The 15,061-nt window shown below is 67.9% G+C and overlaps 1 protein-coding gene across 1 annotated transcript; it reads left to right on the top strand.

Moving 5' to 3' along the window:
* Window positions 1–881: 881 nt before the first annotated feature.
* Window positions 882–8,684, top strand: LOC148590591 (coatomer subunit zeta-1). The gene is made up of 9 exons (XM_088538840.1): window positions 882–935; window positions 2,128–2,196; window positions 4,414–4,495; window positions 5,222–5,313; window positions 6,360–6,415; window positions 6,946–7,023; window positions 7,144–7,195; window positions 7,524–7,562; window positions 8,630–8,684. The coding sequence occupies exons 1-9, from the start codon at window positions 918–920 to the stop codon at window positions 8,675–8,677; spliced, it is 534 nt and encodes a 177-aa protein (XP_088394966.1). The 5' UTR covers window positions 882–917; the 3' UTR covers window positions 8,678–8,684.
* The last annotated feature ends 6,377 nt before the right edge of the window (window positions 8,685–15,061 follow it).

Here is a 15,061-nt window from a genome sequence, read left to right as displayed (position 1 = left end):
CACTGTCGCTGTCATCGTCGCTGTCCCTGTGGCCGCAGGTGCAGAGGGGGGCGGAGCCAGCGCGGAGGGGGCGGAGCCAGGGGCGGGGCGCGCCTACAGCCCGCGGGGCGACAGCATCTCCCGTCACGTGATCGCGCCCGGGGGGGCGGGGCCAGATCGGGGGCGGGGCCCTGCCGGAGTCTGTAGAGGCGCGGCACCTCATTGGTTGCCCCCTCGCCCCGCCCCCCAACGCTGCTGATTGGCTGCGAGCGCGTTCCCCACGCTGCCGATTGGCTGCCGCTCCTTCCCCGTGCCCGCGCGTGTCCCTGTCCCCGCGCGCGGTTGTGACCCGGTGCCTTGGGGACACGGCAGGGACAAGGCCCAGCCCGCCGGAGCCACGGCCACCGCGTGCCCTGGGGACACGGGGGACACGGGGAGGGACCGGGACCCAGGAAGGGGCTGCTTAAGGATGAGACACGGGGGACTTGGGGACACGGGGGACATTGAGGGACATAGGGGACACAAGCACAGGGATGGGGACACCCCCGCCATGTCCCCCAAGTCCCCAGGGCAAAGGTCACAGCCTCGCGCCCCTGGGGTCATGACCCCGTTGGGGGTGTGGCCAAGCCACGAGCCGGAAGGGCTTCCACCAATCACAGCGCGCGGCTGGCGGGGCTTTGTGAGCGCTTCCCGGGTCTCCATGGGAACAGGGGCCGTGACTGACAGCGCTCCCCTCCAATCAGCCGCCGCTTTCGGCGGCGCGGGAAAGGAAGTCCTTCTCCTGGCCCGCCCTCCCGGCAATTCCGCGCGCTGATTGGCCAGAAGGAGGAGCGGGCTCGCCCAATGCGGCTGGAGAAGGGCGCGAGGGGCGGGGCACGGCGCGGTGATTGGCCAATGGGGCGCGGCCGCTCTTCCGGCTCCACGTCGGCGTGTGCAAAATGGAGGCGCTGATCCTGGTGAGAGCGGCGGGACGGGCGGGTTGTACCAAGGAGGGGGGGAAAGGGGGGGGCCGGGATGAACCATGAGGGGTTACGGGGGGGCCGGGACCTCCCATTGGGGTCAATGGGGGGGGCCGGGATGAACCATGGGGGGTTACGGGGGGGCCGGGACCTCCCATTGGGGTCAATGGGGGGGGCCGGGATGAACCATGGGGGGTTACGGGGGGGCCAGGACCTCCCATTGGGGTCAGTGGGGGGGCCGGGACCTCCCATTGGGGTCAATGTGGGGCCGGGATGAACCATGGGGGGTTGCGGGGGGGCCGGGACCTCCCATTGGGGTCAATGGGGGGCTGGGATGAACCATGGGGGGTTGCGGGGGGGCCGGGACCTCCCATTGGGGTCAATGGGGGGGCTGGGATGAACCATGGGGGGTTGCGGGGGGGCCGGGACCTCCCATTGGGGTCCATGGGAGGGGTTGGGATGAACCATGGGTGGAAATGGGGGGGCCGGGACCTCCCATTGGGGTCAATGTGGGGCCGGGATGAACCATAGGGGGTTACGGGGGGGCAGGACCTCCCATTGGGGTGAATGGGGGGGGCCGGGATGAACCATGGGGGGTTACGGGGGGGCCGGGACCTCCCATTGGGGTCAATGGGGGAGGCCGGGATGAACCATGGGGGGAAATGGGGGGGGCCGGGACCTCCCATTGGGGTCAATGTGGGGCCGGGATGAACCATGGGGGGGCAACGGGGGGGCCAGGACCTCCCATTGGGATCAATAGGGGGCCAGGATGAACCATGGGGGGCAACGGGGGGGCTGGGACCTCCCATTGGGGTGAATGGGGGGGCTGGGATGAACCATTGGGGGAAAAGGGGGGGGCCGGGACCTCCCATTGGGGTCAATGGGGGGCCGGGATGAACCATGGGGGGTTGCGGGGGGGCCGGGACCTCCCATTGGGGTCAATGTGGGGCCGGGATGAACCATGGGGGGTTACGGGGGGGCTGGGACCTCCCATTGGGGTCAATGGGGGGGCTGGGATGAACCATGGGGGGGGCGGGACCTGCTATTGGGGTCAATGGGGGGGGCGGGCGGTACCATGGGGGTCAATGGGGGGGACAGTGGTGACCGGAGGGGACAGTGCCCAGGGCGGGGGGTGCCGGGTGTCCCCGGGTGTCCCCGCGGCGGCAGCGGTGACGTCCCCGTCCCGCAGGAGCCGTCGCTCTACACGGTCAAGGCCATCGTCATCCTGGACAACGACGGCGAGCGGCTCTTCGCCAAGGTACGGGGGGACACGGTGGCACCTGCGGGGGGACACGGTGGCACCTTAGGGGGAGACACAATGGCACCGACCACAGGGGACACAGTGGCACAAACAGGAGGGACCTGGTGACACCAACGGGGGGACACGATGGCACCTACTGGGGGACACGGTGGCACCTTAGGGGGGACACGATGGCACTGACCACAGGGGACACGGTGGCACCAACAGGAGGGAGCTGGTGGCACCTACGGGGGGACATGGTGGCACCTCTAGGGGGACGTGGTGGCACCTTAGGGGGGACACGATGGCACTGCCCCCAGGGGACACAGTGTCGCCTACAGGGGGACGCGGTGGCACCTACATGGGGGGACATGGTGGCACTGCCCCCAGGGGACACAGTGTCACCTACGGGGGATGATGCGGTGGCACCTACGGGGGGACATGGTGGCACCTAGCGTGGGGACGTGGTGGCACCTTGGGGGGGGGCACAATGGCACCAACCACAGGGGACACAGTGGCACCAACAGGAGGGACCTGGTGGCACCTACAGGGGGACACGGTGGCACCTATGGGGGGACACGATGGCACAGCCCCCAGGGGACACAGTGGCACCTGTGGGGGATGATGCGGTGGCACTTACAGGGGGACGCAGTGGCACCTATGGGGGGGACACGATGGCACCTAGCATGGGGATATGGTGGCACCTACGGGGGGACATGGTGGCACCTATGGTGGGACGTGGTGGCACCTTAGGGGGGGACACAATGGCACCGACCACAGGGGACACAGTGGCACAAGCAGGAGGGACCTGGTGACACCAACGGGGGGACACGGTGGCACCTAGCATGGGGACGTGGTGGCACCTTAGGGGGGGACACAATGGCACCGACCACAGGGGACACAGTGGCACAAACAGGAGGGACCTGGTGACACCAACGGGGGGACACGATGGCACCTAGCATGGGGACGTGGTGGCACCTTAGGGGGGGACACAATGGCACCGACCACAGGGGACACGGTGGCACCTTTGGGGGGGGACACGATGGCACTGCCCCCAGGGGACACAGTGGCACCAACAGGAGGGAGCTGGTGGCACCTGCGGGGGGACATGGTGGCGCCTATAGGGGGACGTGGTGGCACCTTAGGGGGGGACACGATGGCACTGCCCCCAGGGGACACAGTGTCGCCTACAGGGGGACGCGGTGGCACCTACATGGGGGGACATGGTGGCACTGCCCCCAGGGGACACAATGTCACCTACGGGGGATGATGCGGTGGCACCTACGGGGGGACATAGTGGCACCTTAGGGGGGGGCACGATGGCACCAACCACAGGGGACACAGTGGCACCAACAGGAGGGACCTGGTGGCACCTACAGGGGGACACGGTGGCACCTATGGGGGGACACGATGGCACAGCCCCCAGGGGACACAGTGGCACCTGTGGGGGATGATGCGGTGGCACCTACAGGGGGACGCAGTGGCACCTATGGGGGGGACACGATGGCACCTAGCATGGGGATGTGGTGGCACCTATGAGGGGACATGGTGGCACCTATGGTGGGACGTGGTGGCACCTTAGGGGGGGACACAATGGCACCGACCACAGGGGACACAGTGGCACAAGCAGGAGGGACCTGGTGACACCAACGGGGGGACACGGTGGCACCTAGCATGGGGACGTGGTGGCACCTTAGGGGGGGACACAATGGCACCGACCACAGGGGACACGGTGGCACCTTTGGGGGGGGGACACGATGGCACTGCCCCCAGGGGACACAGTGGCACCAACAGGAGGGAGCTGGTGACACCAACGGGGGGACACGGTGGCACCTACGAGGGGACGTGGTGGCACCTAGAGTGGGGACATGGTGGCATCTTAGGGGGGGACACGATGGCACTGCCCCCACGGGACATGGTGGCACCTACAGGGGGGACATGGTGGCACTGCCTGCGGGACACACATGGGGACGTGGGGACCCAATCGGTGCCACTTGTTGGACACGATGGCACAAGGCCAGGACACGGGGACACGGTTGGGGGTCCAGGACATGGGGACACATTTGGTGGCACAAAGCAGGGATAGGGCAGACGTGGGGCCACCTTCGGGGATGCGGGGGTGGCCCATTCCTTGTCCCAGGGCAGGGATGGCACCTGGGACACGGAGATCCCTGGGGACACGGGGGTGACGCGTCACTGTCCCTGGTGTCCCCGCACTGTCCCTGCTGTCCCCAGTACTACGATGACACCTACCCGGGCGCCAAGGAGCAGAGGGCCTTCGAGAAGAGCATCTTCGCCAAGACCCACCGCAGCGACAGTGAGTGACACACGCGTCCCCGCGGCCACCCACACGTCCCCACGTGTCCCCAGGGTGTCCCCGCATGTCACCAGGGTGTCCCAGGGCATCCCCGCGTGTCCCCATGTGTCCTCAGGGCATCCCCATGTGACATGCGTGTCCCCAGGGCACCCCCACTCATTGCCACGTGTCCCCAGGGTGTCCCCACGTGTCCTCACGTGTCCCCAGGGTGTCCCCAGGGCATCACCATGCATCTCCACGTGTCTTCAGGGTGTCCCCGCATGTCCCCAGGGTGTCCCTGTGTGTCATCCTGTGTCCCCAGGGCATCTCCAGGTGTCCCCAGGGTGTCCCCCCGGTGTCCCCGCGTGTCCCCAGGGTGTCCCCACGTGTCCCCGCGTGTCCCCAGGGTGTCCCCACGTGTCCCCACGTTGTCCTCACGTGTCCCCAGGGCATCCCCATGCATGTCCACGTGTCTTCAGGGTGTCCCTGTATGTCCCCAGGGTGTCCCCGCATGTCCCCATGTGTCCCTGCATGTCTCCAGAGCATCTCTATGCGTCCCCACGTGTCCCCAGGGTGTCCCTGTGTGTCCCCACGTGTGCCCAGGGTGTTCCTGCGTGTCCCCAAGGTGTCCCTGCGTGTCATCATGTGTCCCCAGGGCATCTCCAAGTGTCCCCAGGGTGTCCCCCCGGTGTCCCTGCCTGTCCCCAGGCTGTGTCCCCGCGCGGTGACGCTGTCCCCTGTCCCCAGGCGAGATCGCGCTGCTCGAGGGCCTCACTGTGGTCTACAGGAGCAGCATCGACCTCTACTTCTACGTCATCGGCAGCCCCCATGAGAACGAGGTGACACGGGGACACCGGGGGTGGCAGGGGACACGGGGACACCAGGGGTGGCAGGGGACACCGGAGGGCGACAGGGGACACGGGGACACCGGGGGCGGCAGGGGACACGGGGACAGTGGGGGTGGCAGGGGACATAGGGACACCGGAGGGCGACAGGGGACATGGGGACACCGGTGGGTGGCAAGGAATGGGGGACACATGGGGGACACGGATGTGGGTTGGGGTGGGGACACGGAAGGGACATGGAGGGGACAAGGGGGTAGAGGGGACACGGAGGGGACATGAGTGGCACGTGGTAATAGGGATGGGGACAAGAAAGGGGGCACAGAGGGGACATGGGTGGTCGTGGGGGACACAGGGACCTGGAGGGGACACAGGGACCTGGAGGGGACACGGTGAGGGAGACATGGGGACAATGGCGGGAGGGCTGGTGGGGGAGGCGTGGAGGTGTAGGGGACACAGGGGGACACAGGTGACCCCACTGGGGACACAGGACACGCTGGGGGGTAGGTGACACCCCAGGTGGTGTCGGGGCGGGACACATAGGACATGTTGGGGGGTAGGTGACACCCCGAGAGGTGTCAGGGGGACACACAGGACACGTTGGGGGGCAGGTGACACCCGAGTGGTGTCAGGGGGACACACAGGACACGTTGGGGGTAGGTGACACCCCGAGTGGTGTTGGGCGGGACACACAGGACACGCTGGGGGGTAGGTGACACCCCGAGAGGTGTCGGGGGGGGGCACACAGGACACGTTGGGGGGCAGGTGACACCCCAAGTGGTGTCAGGGGGACACACAGGACACGTTGGGGGTAGGTGACACCCCGGGAGGTGTCAGGGGGACACACAGGACAGGTAGGTGACACCCTGGGAGGTGTCGGGGTGACACACAGGACACGCTGGGGGGTAGGTGACACCCTGGCTGGTGTCGGGGGGGACACAAAGGACACGCTGGGGGGTAGGTGACACCCCGGGTGGTATCGGGGGAGGGACACACAGGACACGCTGGGGGTGGCCGTGGTGACACCGCTGTCCCTGTCCCAGCTGATGCTCACGGCCGTGCTCGGCTGCCTCTTCGACTCCCTCAGCCAGATGCTGCGGTACCGGGGGGGCCCCTGGGGCACCCATGGGTGCTGGGGGGGGGGGGGCACCAGGACCCCCCCGTAATGGTGGGGGGGGGGGGAGGGGGACACCCAGGTGACATGGGGGGGGACAAGGGGGCACTTGGTGGTGGGGGACATCCCAATCCAGGCAGCGATGGTGGTTGGGGGGGGCACCCATGGGTGCAGGGGGGGCACTGGGATCATGGGAGAGGTGCGGGGGGGCACCCAGATGCCCCATTTTTTTTGGGGGGGGGGGGACACCCCAATGCAGTTGAAATGGGGGGGGGGGGCACCGGGACCATGACCGGGGTGCAGGGGGGGGGGCACCCATGGGTGCTGGGGGGGGGCACTGGGACCATGACTGGGGTGCAGGGGGGGGGGCACCCAGACCCCCCCCATAATGGGGTCGGGGAAGGGGGGGGGGCAACACCCCAATCCAGGCCACCAATGACAGGGGGTGACGGGAAGGTGACACCCATGGGTGTTGGGGGGGGGGGGTTAGGTGACACCCATGGGTGCCCCCCCAGGAAGAACGTGGAGAAGCGGGCGCTGCTGGAGAACATGGAGGGGCTGTTCCTGGCCGTGGACGAGATCGTGGACGGCGGGTGAGACCCCCCCTCCACCAAGGGGGCACCCATGGGTGCTGGGGGGGGCCGCCCATCCCCCCCGGGGGCACCCATGGGTGCTGCCCCCCCCCCCCCGCTAACACCCCCCCACACACACAGGGTGGTGCTGGAGAGCGACCCCCAGCAGGTCGTGCACCGGGTGGCCGTGCGGGTAGGTGGGCGCGTTTGGGGACAATCGGGGGGGTTTGGGGACAATTGGGGGCGCTGGGGGGATTTGGGGGTGATTTGGGGGACATTTTGGGGGTTTTGGGGCAATTCGGGGGCGTTGGGTGGTGATTTGGGGGGTGAGTTGGGGGTTTGGGGGTGATTTGCGGGAGTTGGGAGGCAATTTGGGGGGTCTAGGGTGGGTTCTGGGGGTTTGGGGGTGATTTGGGGGGTGATTTTGGCATTTTGGGGGTGATTTGGGGTGGTTGGGTGATTTGGGGGTGCTGGGGGCGGTTTGGGGGGGCCACGGTGCCCACGTGTCCCCGTGTCCCCAGGGCGAGGACGTCCCGCTCACGGAGCAGACGGTGTCACAGGTGGGGACCCCAACCACGTGGGGTGGCCCTGGGTGTCCCCATGGGTGTCCCGGGGTGGGGGGCAGGTCCCTGAGCCCTCCCCATTGTGCCCCATGGGTGTCCCCAACCCGCTGTGTGCCCCGGGGGTGTCCCCAAACTGCCCCCTGTGTGTCCCATGGGTGTCCCCAATCCCATCCTGTGTCCTGTGGGTGCCCCCAGACCCCCCCGTGTGTCCCATGGGTGTCCCCAAGCCCCTGTATGTCCCATGGGTGTCCCCAACCCACTGTGTGCCCCCAGGGTGTCCCCAAACTGCCCCCTGTGTGTCCCATGGGTGTCCCCAATCCCGTCCTGTGGGTGCCCCCAGACCCCCACCCCGTGTGTCCCATGGGTGTCCCCAAGCCCCTGTATGTCCCATGGGTGTCCCCAACCCGCTGTGTGCCCCGGGGGTGTCCCCAAACCCCACCCTGTGTGTCCCATGGGTGTCCCCAAATGCCCCTGGGTGTCCCATGGGTGCCCCTGCACAACCCCCTTGTGTCCCCAAGCCTCCTCTATGTGTCCCATGGGTGTCCCCAACCCGCTGTGTGCCCCGAGGGTGTCCCCAAACTGCCCCTTGTGTGTCCCATGGGTGCCCCCAGTCCCATCCCGTGTCCCGTGGGTGCCCCCAGAGCCCCCCCCGTGTGTCCCATGGGTGTCCCCAAATGCCCCTGTGTGTCCCATGGGTGCCCCTGCACAACCCCCTTGTGTCCCCAAACCTCCCCTGTGTGTCCCATGGGTGTCTCCAACTCCATCCCGTGTCCCGTGGGTGCCCCCAGACCCCCCCCTGTGTGTCCCATGGGTGTCCCCAACCCGCTGTGTGCCCCGGAGGTGTCCCCAAATCCCCCCTGTGTGTCCCATGGGTGTCCCCAACCCTATCCCGTGTCCCGTGGGTGCCCCCAAACCCCCCCGTGTGTCCCATGGGTGCCCCCAAATGCCCCTGGGTGACCCTGAGCCCCCCCGAATCCCCCTCCCCACCATGGGTACCCCCCCCCATGACCCATGAGACCCCCCACCCAAGGGTGCCCCCCCCTCCATTAACCCCCCCTCCGCAGGTGCTACAGTCGGCCAAGGAGCAGATCAAGTGGTCGCTGCTGCGCTGACCCCCCCGGGACCCCCCCTGCCCCCCAACACGAGCTGCCACCCCCACCCGCCTGCGCCTCTCCCTGCCCCCCCGCGGGGCCCCGGCGTCCGGGACGTGGCGGGGGGGGGGGGCACGGGGATGTGCGAGGTGACAGGGACGTGTGTGCAAGGGGACACGTGCAAAGGGGACACACAAGGTGACAGGGATGTGTGTGCGTGAGAGGACACCAGTATGAGGTGACAGGGACGTGTGTGCAAGGGGACACACGTGCAAAGGGGACACACAAGGTGACAGGGACGTGTGTGCGTGAGAGGACACCAGTATGAGGTGACAGGGACGTGTGTGCAAGGGGACACGTGCCAAGGGGACACACAAGGTGACAGGGACGTGTGTGCAAGGGGACACATGCAAGGGGTGTGCAAGGGGACATGCGTGCAAAGGGACACACAAGGTGACAGGGACGTGTGTGTGAGGTGACATCAGTAAGAGGTGACAGGGATGTGTGTGCAAGGGGACACACGTGCAAAGGGACACACAAGGTGACAGGGATGTGTGTGTGTGAGGGGACACCAGTATGAGGTGACAGGGACGTGTGTGCAAGGGGACATGCGTGCAAAGGGACACACAAGGTGACAGGGACGTGTGTGTGAGGTGACATCAGTAAGAAGTGACAGGGATGTGTGTGCAAGGCGACACGCGTGCAAAGGGACACACAAGGTGACAGGGACGTGTGTGCGTGAGGTGACACCAGTATGAGGTGACAGGGACGTGTGTGCAAGGGGACACGTGCCAAGGGGACACACAAGGTGACAGGGACGTGTGTGCGTGAGGTGACACCAGTATGAGGTGACGGGGACGTGTGTGCAAGGGGACACAGATGTGTGTGCACGTGGTGGGGGGGGTCACACACATGCAAGGGGACACATGAGGGGACATGCGTGCGTGGGGACACAAGGTGACACGTGTGCAAGGGGACAGGGGTGTGTATGGGGGACACGTGTGCAAAGGGACACAGATGTGGCCCTGTGAGGGGACACATGTGCAAGGAGGACACACAAGGGGACACGGATGCGTGTGCACAGGGACATGTGGCCACGCGGTGACACCTATACAGGTACCCCCCCCCTCCACACCACACATGGTGACACTGCCACAAACCTACAGCCCCCCTGGGGACACCCCACCCTGGTGGCACTCGGGGGACAGGACCCCGAGGCGGGTGACGCGGCCCTGCGCGGTGACAGTGACGGTGACACAGGTGGGGGGGTGGCTCGGAGCGGCTGTTTATTGGTGCCCCCCCGCCCACTATTGCTTTGCTGGACTCACAGTATTGCCGGGGGGGGGGACACAGTGACAACGGGGACAACAAGGGACATTGTGGGGGGGGGCATTAAAGGTGTGGGGGGGTCACAGTGCTGGGGGGCTATAGGAGCTGGGGGGGGGCACAGTGATCATGGGGGGCAATAAGGGGGGGGGGCAGCGCCGGGGGGAGGGGGGGACCCCAAGTTATTGCAATGGGCTGGGGGGGGGCGCTGCCCTCAGTGCAAGTTGGGGGGGGGACAAAAGGGGCCCCCCCAAACTGTCCCCAACTGCCTGTCGGTTCCCTGAGGTGCGGGGGGGGGGAGGGGGGGGGTGGTCACGTTTTCCTCCCAAATATCCCAATTTCAGTTAAAAATCAGAGCCGGAGCCCCGGGGGGGTGGGAGGGGGGGTCTCCGGGGGTGTTGCCGGGTGTGGTTGCTAGGAACCGTTGCCAGGTGCCGTCACCGGGAAGGGATGCTGGGGGTGGTTGCTAGGGGCTGTTGCTGGGTACCGTTGCCAGGTGCGGTTGCTAGGTAACCGTTGCTAGGCATGCTGGGGTGATTGCTGGGTACCGTTGCTAGGGCCATGGGATAGACCCCGTTGCCAGGCAACCATTGCTGGTGAGTGTTGCCAGGTCCTGCCTGTGGCCATGGTTGCTAGGTAACTGTTGCTGGGGGGGGGGTCCCTCGGCTCTGTTGCCAGGTAACCGCTGCTGTGCTGGATCCCTGTTGCCGGGTGTCCATTGCCGGTTGGTTGCCAGGGACCTGCTGCTGGTGCCTGTTGCTGAGTAACCGTTGCTAGGTGCTGGTTGCCGGGGTCCCACTGTTGGGGGTTGTTGCTGGGGTGTTGCCAGGATCAAGCGGGGTTGCTGGGGAGCTGTTGCTGTGTACAGGTTGCCAAGCAACAGTCACTGGGCACACTGCCAAGTACCAGCTGCTGGTTGCAGGACAGGTTGCCAGGTAACCCGTTGCCATAGGGGTTGCCAGGGAGCCGCTGCCAAGGATGTTGCCAGGTGCCGGTTGTTGTCTGGGTACTGGGAGATGGTTGCCACCTGGTTGGTGGTTGCTATGCAGGATCCTGGACACCCATCGCTGTAGCGGTTGCCACAACAGCCCGGCAGGTTGCCAGGTAACCACCGCCGGGTTACTCCCAGGGACCCATCACAGGCGCAGGTTGCTGGGTGACGCATCCCGCTGCCTGGCAGGGTGTCAGGTCCCCAATCCCTGGGCGGGGTTGCCAGGCAACTGTTGCTAGGCAGGTTGCCAGGTAACCGTTGTCAGGTGGTGTTGCAGGGAACCATCACCAGGTAAAATACAGAGTAACCACCGGCAAGTTGGGGGTGGGGGCTGGTTGCCAGGTAACTGTTGCTGGGCAAGTGTTGCTGGGAGAGCTGCCAGGTCGCTGTTGCCATGCAGGTTGCTGGGTAACCGTTGCTAGGAGGGTTGCTGGGCAACCGTTGCCGGGCAGGTTACCGGATGCTGCTGGCCAGCGTCGGGGGGCGGGGGGACCACTGCTGGTTGTAGCCGTTCGCCGGCTGTCGGTGTCCGGTTGTCGCTGTCCGGTTGTCGGTGTCCGGTTGTCGGTGTCCGGCTGTTGCTCCCCGGTCGCCATCAGAAGGGGGAGAAGAGCAGGGCCGGCGGGGGGGGGGCGCAGGAGGGCGGGCGCGGCAGCGGGGGGGGGGGGGCAGCAGCGCGGGGGGGGCCGGGGAGGGGGGCGCAGGGGCAGCAGCGCCAGGGGGGAGGGGGGGCAGCAGCGCCCCCCACCGCGCCCCCCCCCCCAGCGCCGCCCCGCAGCGCCGAGGCCAACGGGGCCTGGGGGGGGGGGGGGGGGGTCAGCACCCCCCCACGTGGCACCCCATGGGTGCCCCCCCACCCTGCAGAGCCCCCCCGAACCCCCCCCTAGTTCCGTGGGGCACCCGCTGTGACCCCTTCCCCCCCCCACCCTCCGCCCCACAGAGCACCCATGGGTGCCCCCCGCACCCCATTGCCCCCCTCAAAAGCCCTCCCCCGGCCTCATAGAGCACCCGCTGTGACCCCCCCAGCACCCATGGTGCCCCCCCGCACCCCATTGCCCCCCTCAAAGCCTCCCCTGGCCTCATAGAGCACCCGTTGTGACCCCCCCCCCAGCACCCATGGGTGCCCCCCCACCCTGCAGAGCCCCCCCTAGTCCCCCCCTAGTTCCATGGGGCACCCGCCGTGACCTCCCCCCAACCCTCCACCCCACAGAGCACCCATGGGTGCCTCCCCCCACCCCGGGCCCCACAAGAGCACCCAATGGGACCCCCCCCGCCCCAGCACCCATGGGTGCCGCCCACACCCCACTGCCCCCCTCAAAAGCCTCCCCCGGCCTCATAGAGCACCCGCTGTGACCCCCCCCCAGCACCCATGGGTGCCCCCCCCACCCCACAGAGGCCCCCGGATCCCCCCCTAGTTCCATGGGGCACCCGCCGTGACCCCCCCTCCCCCAACCCTCCACCCCACAGAGCACCCATGGGTGCCTCTCCCCATCCCGGGCCCCACAAGAGCACCCAATGGGACCCCCCCCCCCCCAGCACCATGGGTGCCCCCCGCACCCCACTGCCCCCCTCAAAAGCCTCCCCCGGCCTCATAGAGAACCTGCCGTGATCCCCCCAGCACCCATGGGTGCCCCCCCCGCCCTGACGAGCCCCCCCCCCCCGAATACCCCTGGGTGCCCCCCCCGGCACCCCCCACCCTTGGGTGCCCCCCCCCCCCCCCGCACCCTTGGGTGCTCACGGGCAGCTCTGGGGGGGCGGGGGGGGCGCTGCAGGGGGTTGCTCTTCCCGGCCACCCCGTCGCGGTGTCGCCGGCTCGAGATGTGCTGGGAGGGGGAGGGGGGGGGCCCAGGCGTCCGGGGGCGCCCAGGACCCGGGGGTCTCCCACGGTGGGGGGGGGGGGGGGGGGTCCCAAAGGGGCATCCCGGGATTTGGGAAGGGTCCCGGGGGGGGGTCAGGGGGATCCCTGGATTTAGGGGTGGCTCCTGGAGGCTCCCGGGGGGGGGGGGGCAAGGGGGTGCGGGAGCTTTGGGGGCTCCGGGTGTTGGGGTGTCTGGGGGGGGGGGTTACAGGGGGGTGTCCCGGGGTGGGAGGTTGTTGCAGAGGGAGTGTTGGGGGGGGGTGTTTGGGTGTCACAAGGGGTGTTGGGGTGTCCTGGGGTTGGGGGTGTCCCGGGGCGGGGGGGTTGTTGGGGTGTTGCAGGGGGATGTCCCAGAGGGGGATGTCCCAGGGCGGTTGTTGCAGGGAATGGGGGGTATCCTGGAGTGGGGGGTTGTCCCAGGGGGCATTGGGGTGTTGTGTCCCGATGAGGGGGTGTGGCAGGGGGGTGTCGCGGGGGTTGTCCGGGGGGGTGTCCTGGAGGGGTGTTGCAGGGGGTGTCCTGGGGAGTGTTGGGGTGTTGTGGGGGGTGTCCCAATGAGGGGGTGTCGCAGAGGTTGTCCCAGGGGGTGTCCTGGGGAGTGTTTGGGGTGTCATGGAGGGGTGTTGTCGGGGGTGTCCCAATGAGGAGGTGTCCCAGAGGGGTGTTGGGGTGTTGTAGGGGGGTGTTGCAGGGGGAGCCCTGGAGGGGTGTTGGGGTGTCGCGGGGTCCCACCTGCTTGAGCCGCCCCCTCGCTGCACAGCCGCACGTCGCACAGGCGGCAGTGGAAGCTGCGGGGGGGGCGCTGCGAGGGGGGGGCTCCCGGCGCCGCCCCCGCCCGGGGGCGGCAGCGGCCAGGATGGGCCCCAGGCCCCTGCGCGCGGCCACCAGCGTCCGGTGCTTGTTGCCTGCGCGGGGACACGGCGACGGCGTCACCAACACCCCCCTGCGGCGTCACCAACACCCCCCGTGTCACCAGCACCCCTCCGGGGTCCCCAACACCCCCTGTGTCATCAACACCCCCCCCACTGCTTCACCAACACCCCTCCAGGGTCCCCAATACCCCCTGTGTCACCAGCACCCCTCTGGGGTCCCCAACAACCCCCCCCAGAGCTTCACCAACACCCCTCCAAGGTCCCCAATACCCCCTGTGTCATCAACACCCCTCACAGTTTCACCAACACCCCTCCAGGGTCCCCAACACCCCGTGTCATTAACACCCCCCCCCCCCGTGTCACCAGCACCCCTCTGGGGTCCCCAACACCGCCTGTGTCATCAACACCCCCCACAGTTTCACCAACACCCGTCCAGGGTCCCCAACAACCCCTGTGTCATCAACACCCCCCCACAGCTTCACCAACACCTGTCCAGGGTCCCCAACAACCCCTGTGTCATCAACACCCCCCACAGCTTCACCAACACCCCTCCAGGGTCCCTAACACCCCCACCGCCATGTCCCCAATGTCCCCCCTTGTCCCCATGGCCCCCCGTGACACCCATGTCCCCCCCCGTGTCCCCATGTCCCCACCTTTGTTGTGGGCCTCCAGCTGGGACAGGGAGTTGGCGGCCACCTTGCAGAGGCTGCAGTAGAGCAGCCGCTTGGCCCTGTCCTCCTCAGTGTCCCCTGCTGTCCCCCGACGTCCCCGTCACCGCTGTCCCGGCCCTGCTGTCCCCGCTGTCCCCGTCCCCTCCGCGGGCTGTTGGCCTGGGGGTGACATCAGCTCGCAGGGGACCCAGGGACAACCCCCCCCCCCCCCCCGCCACGGGTGACACTGGGACAAGGAGGGACCGGGGGAGCTGGGGTGGCCCCAAGGTGACGTGGGGACCCGGGGGGACCCATGGGGATGTGGGGACACAACTGGGGGTGTCAGGGGACATGTGGGACCCCATGGGGACGTGCAGTGACCCGTGGTGACACGGGGTGACACACAGTAACACCTGGTGGCACATGCTGGCACGGTGACATACAGTGAAGCGGTGACACATGGTGACATGTGGTGACACACAGTGAGTGGCACGCGGTGACACACAATGACACGCGGTGACACACGGTGACATGTGGTGACACACAGTGGCACGCGGTGACACACAATGACACGGGGTGACAGGCGGTGACACCCGGTGCCCCCCGGACCCACCTGGGGGACCGGCGCGGGCCGGGGGCGGGGCCAAGGCCGGGGGCGGGGCCAGGGGCGGGGCCAAGCCCGGGGGCGGGGCCAGGGCGGCCCCTCGT

The sequence above is a fragment of the Tinamus guttatus genome, unplaced genomic scaffold (assembly GCF_059628265.1).
Source record: "Tinamus guttatus ecotype Peru unplaced genomic scaffold, ASM5962826v1 Tinamus_guttatus_pri_ptg001228l, whole genome shotgun sequence".
NCBI lineage: Eukaryota > Metazoa > Chordata > Aves > Tinamiformes > Tinamidae > Tinamus > Tinamus guttatus.
This window is presented reverse-complemented; position numbering and strand designations above follow the sequence as displayed.

Excerpts from the sequence above, each read along its gene's own strand:
- LOC148590591 (XM_088538840.1), top strand. Across the intron at positions 6,416-6,945 it reads TCCCTCAGCCAGATGCTGCG|GAAGAACGTGGAGAAGCGGG; the intron begins GTACCGGGGGGG and ends GTGCCCCCCCAG. Across the intron at positions 7,024-7,143 it reads GACGAGATCGTGGACGGCGG|GGTGGTGCTGGAGAGCGACC; the intron begins GTGAGACCCCCC and ends CCACACACACAG.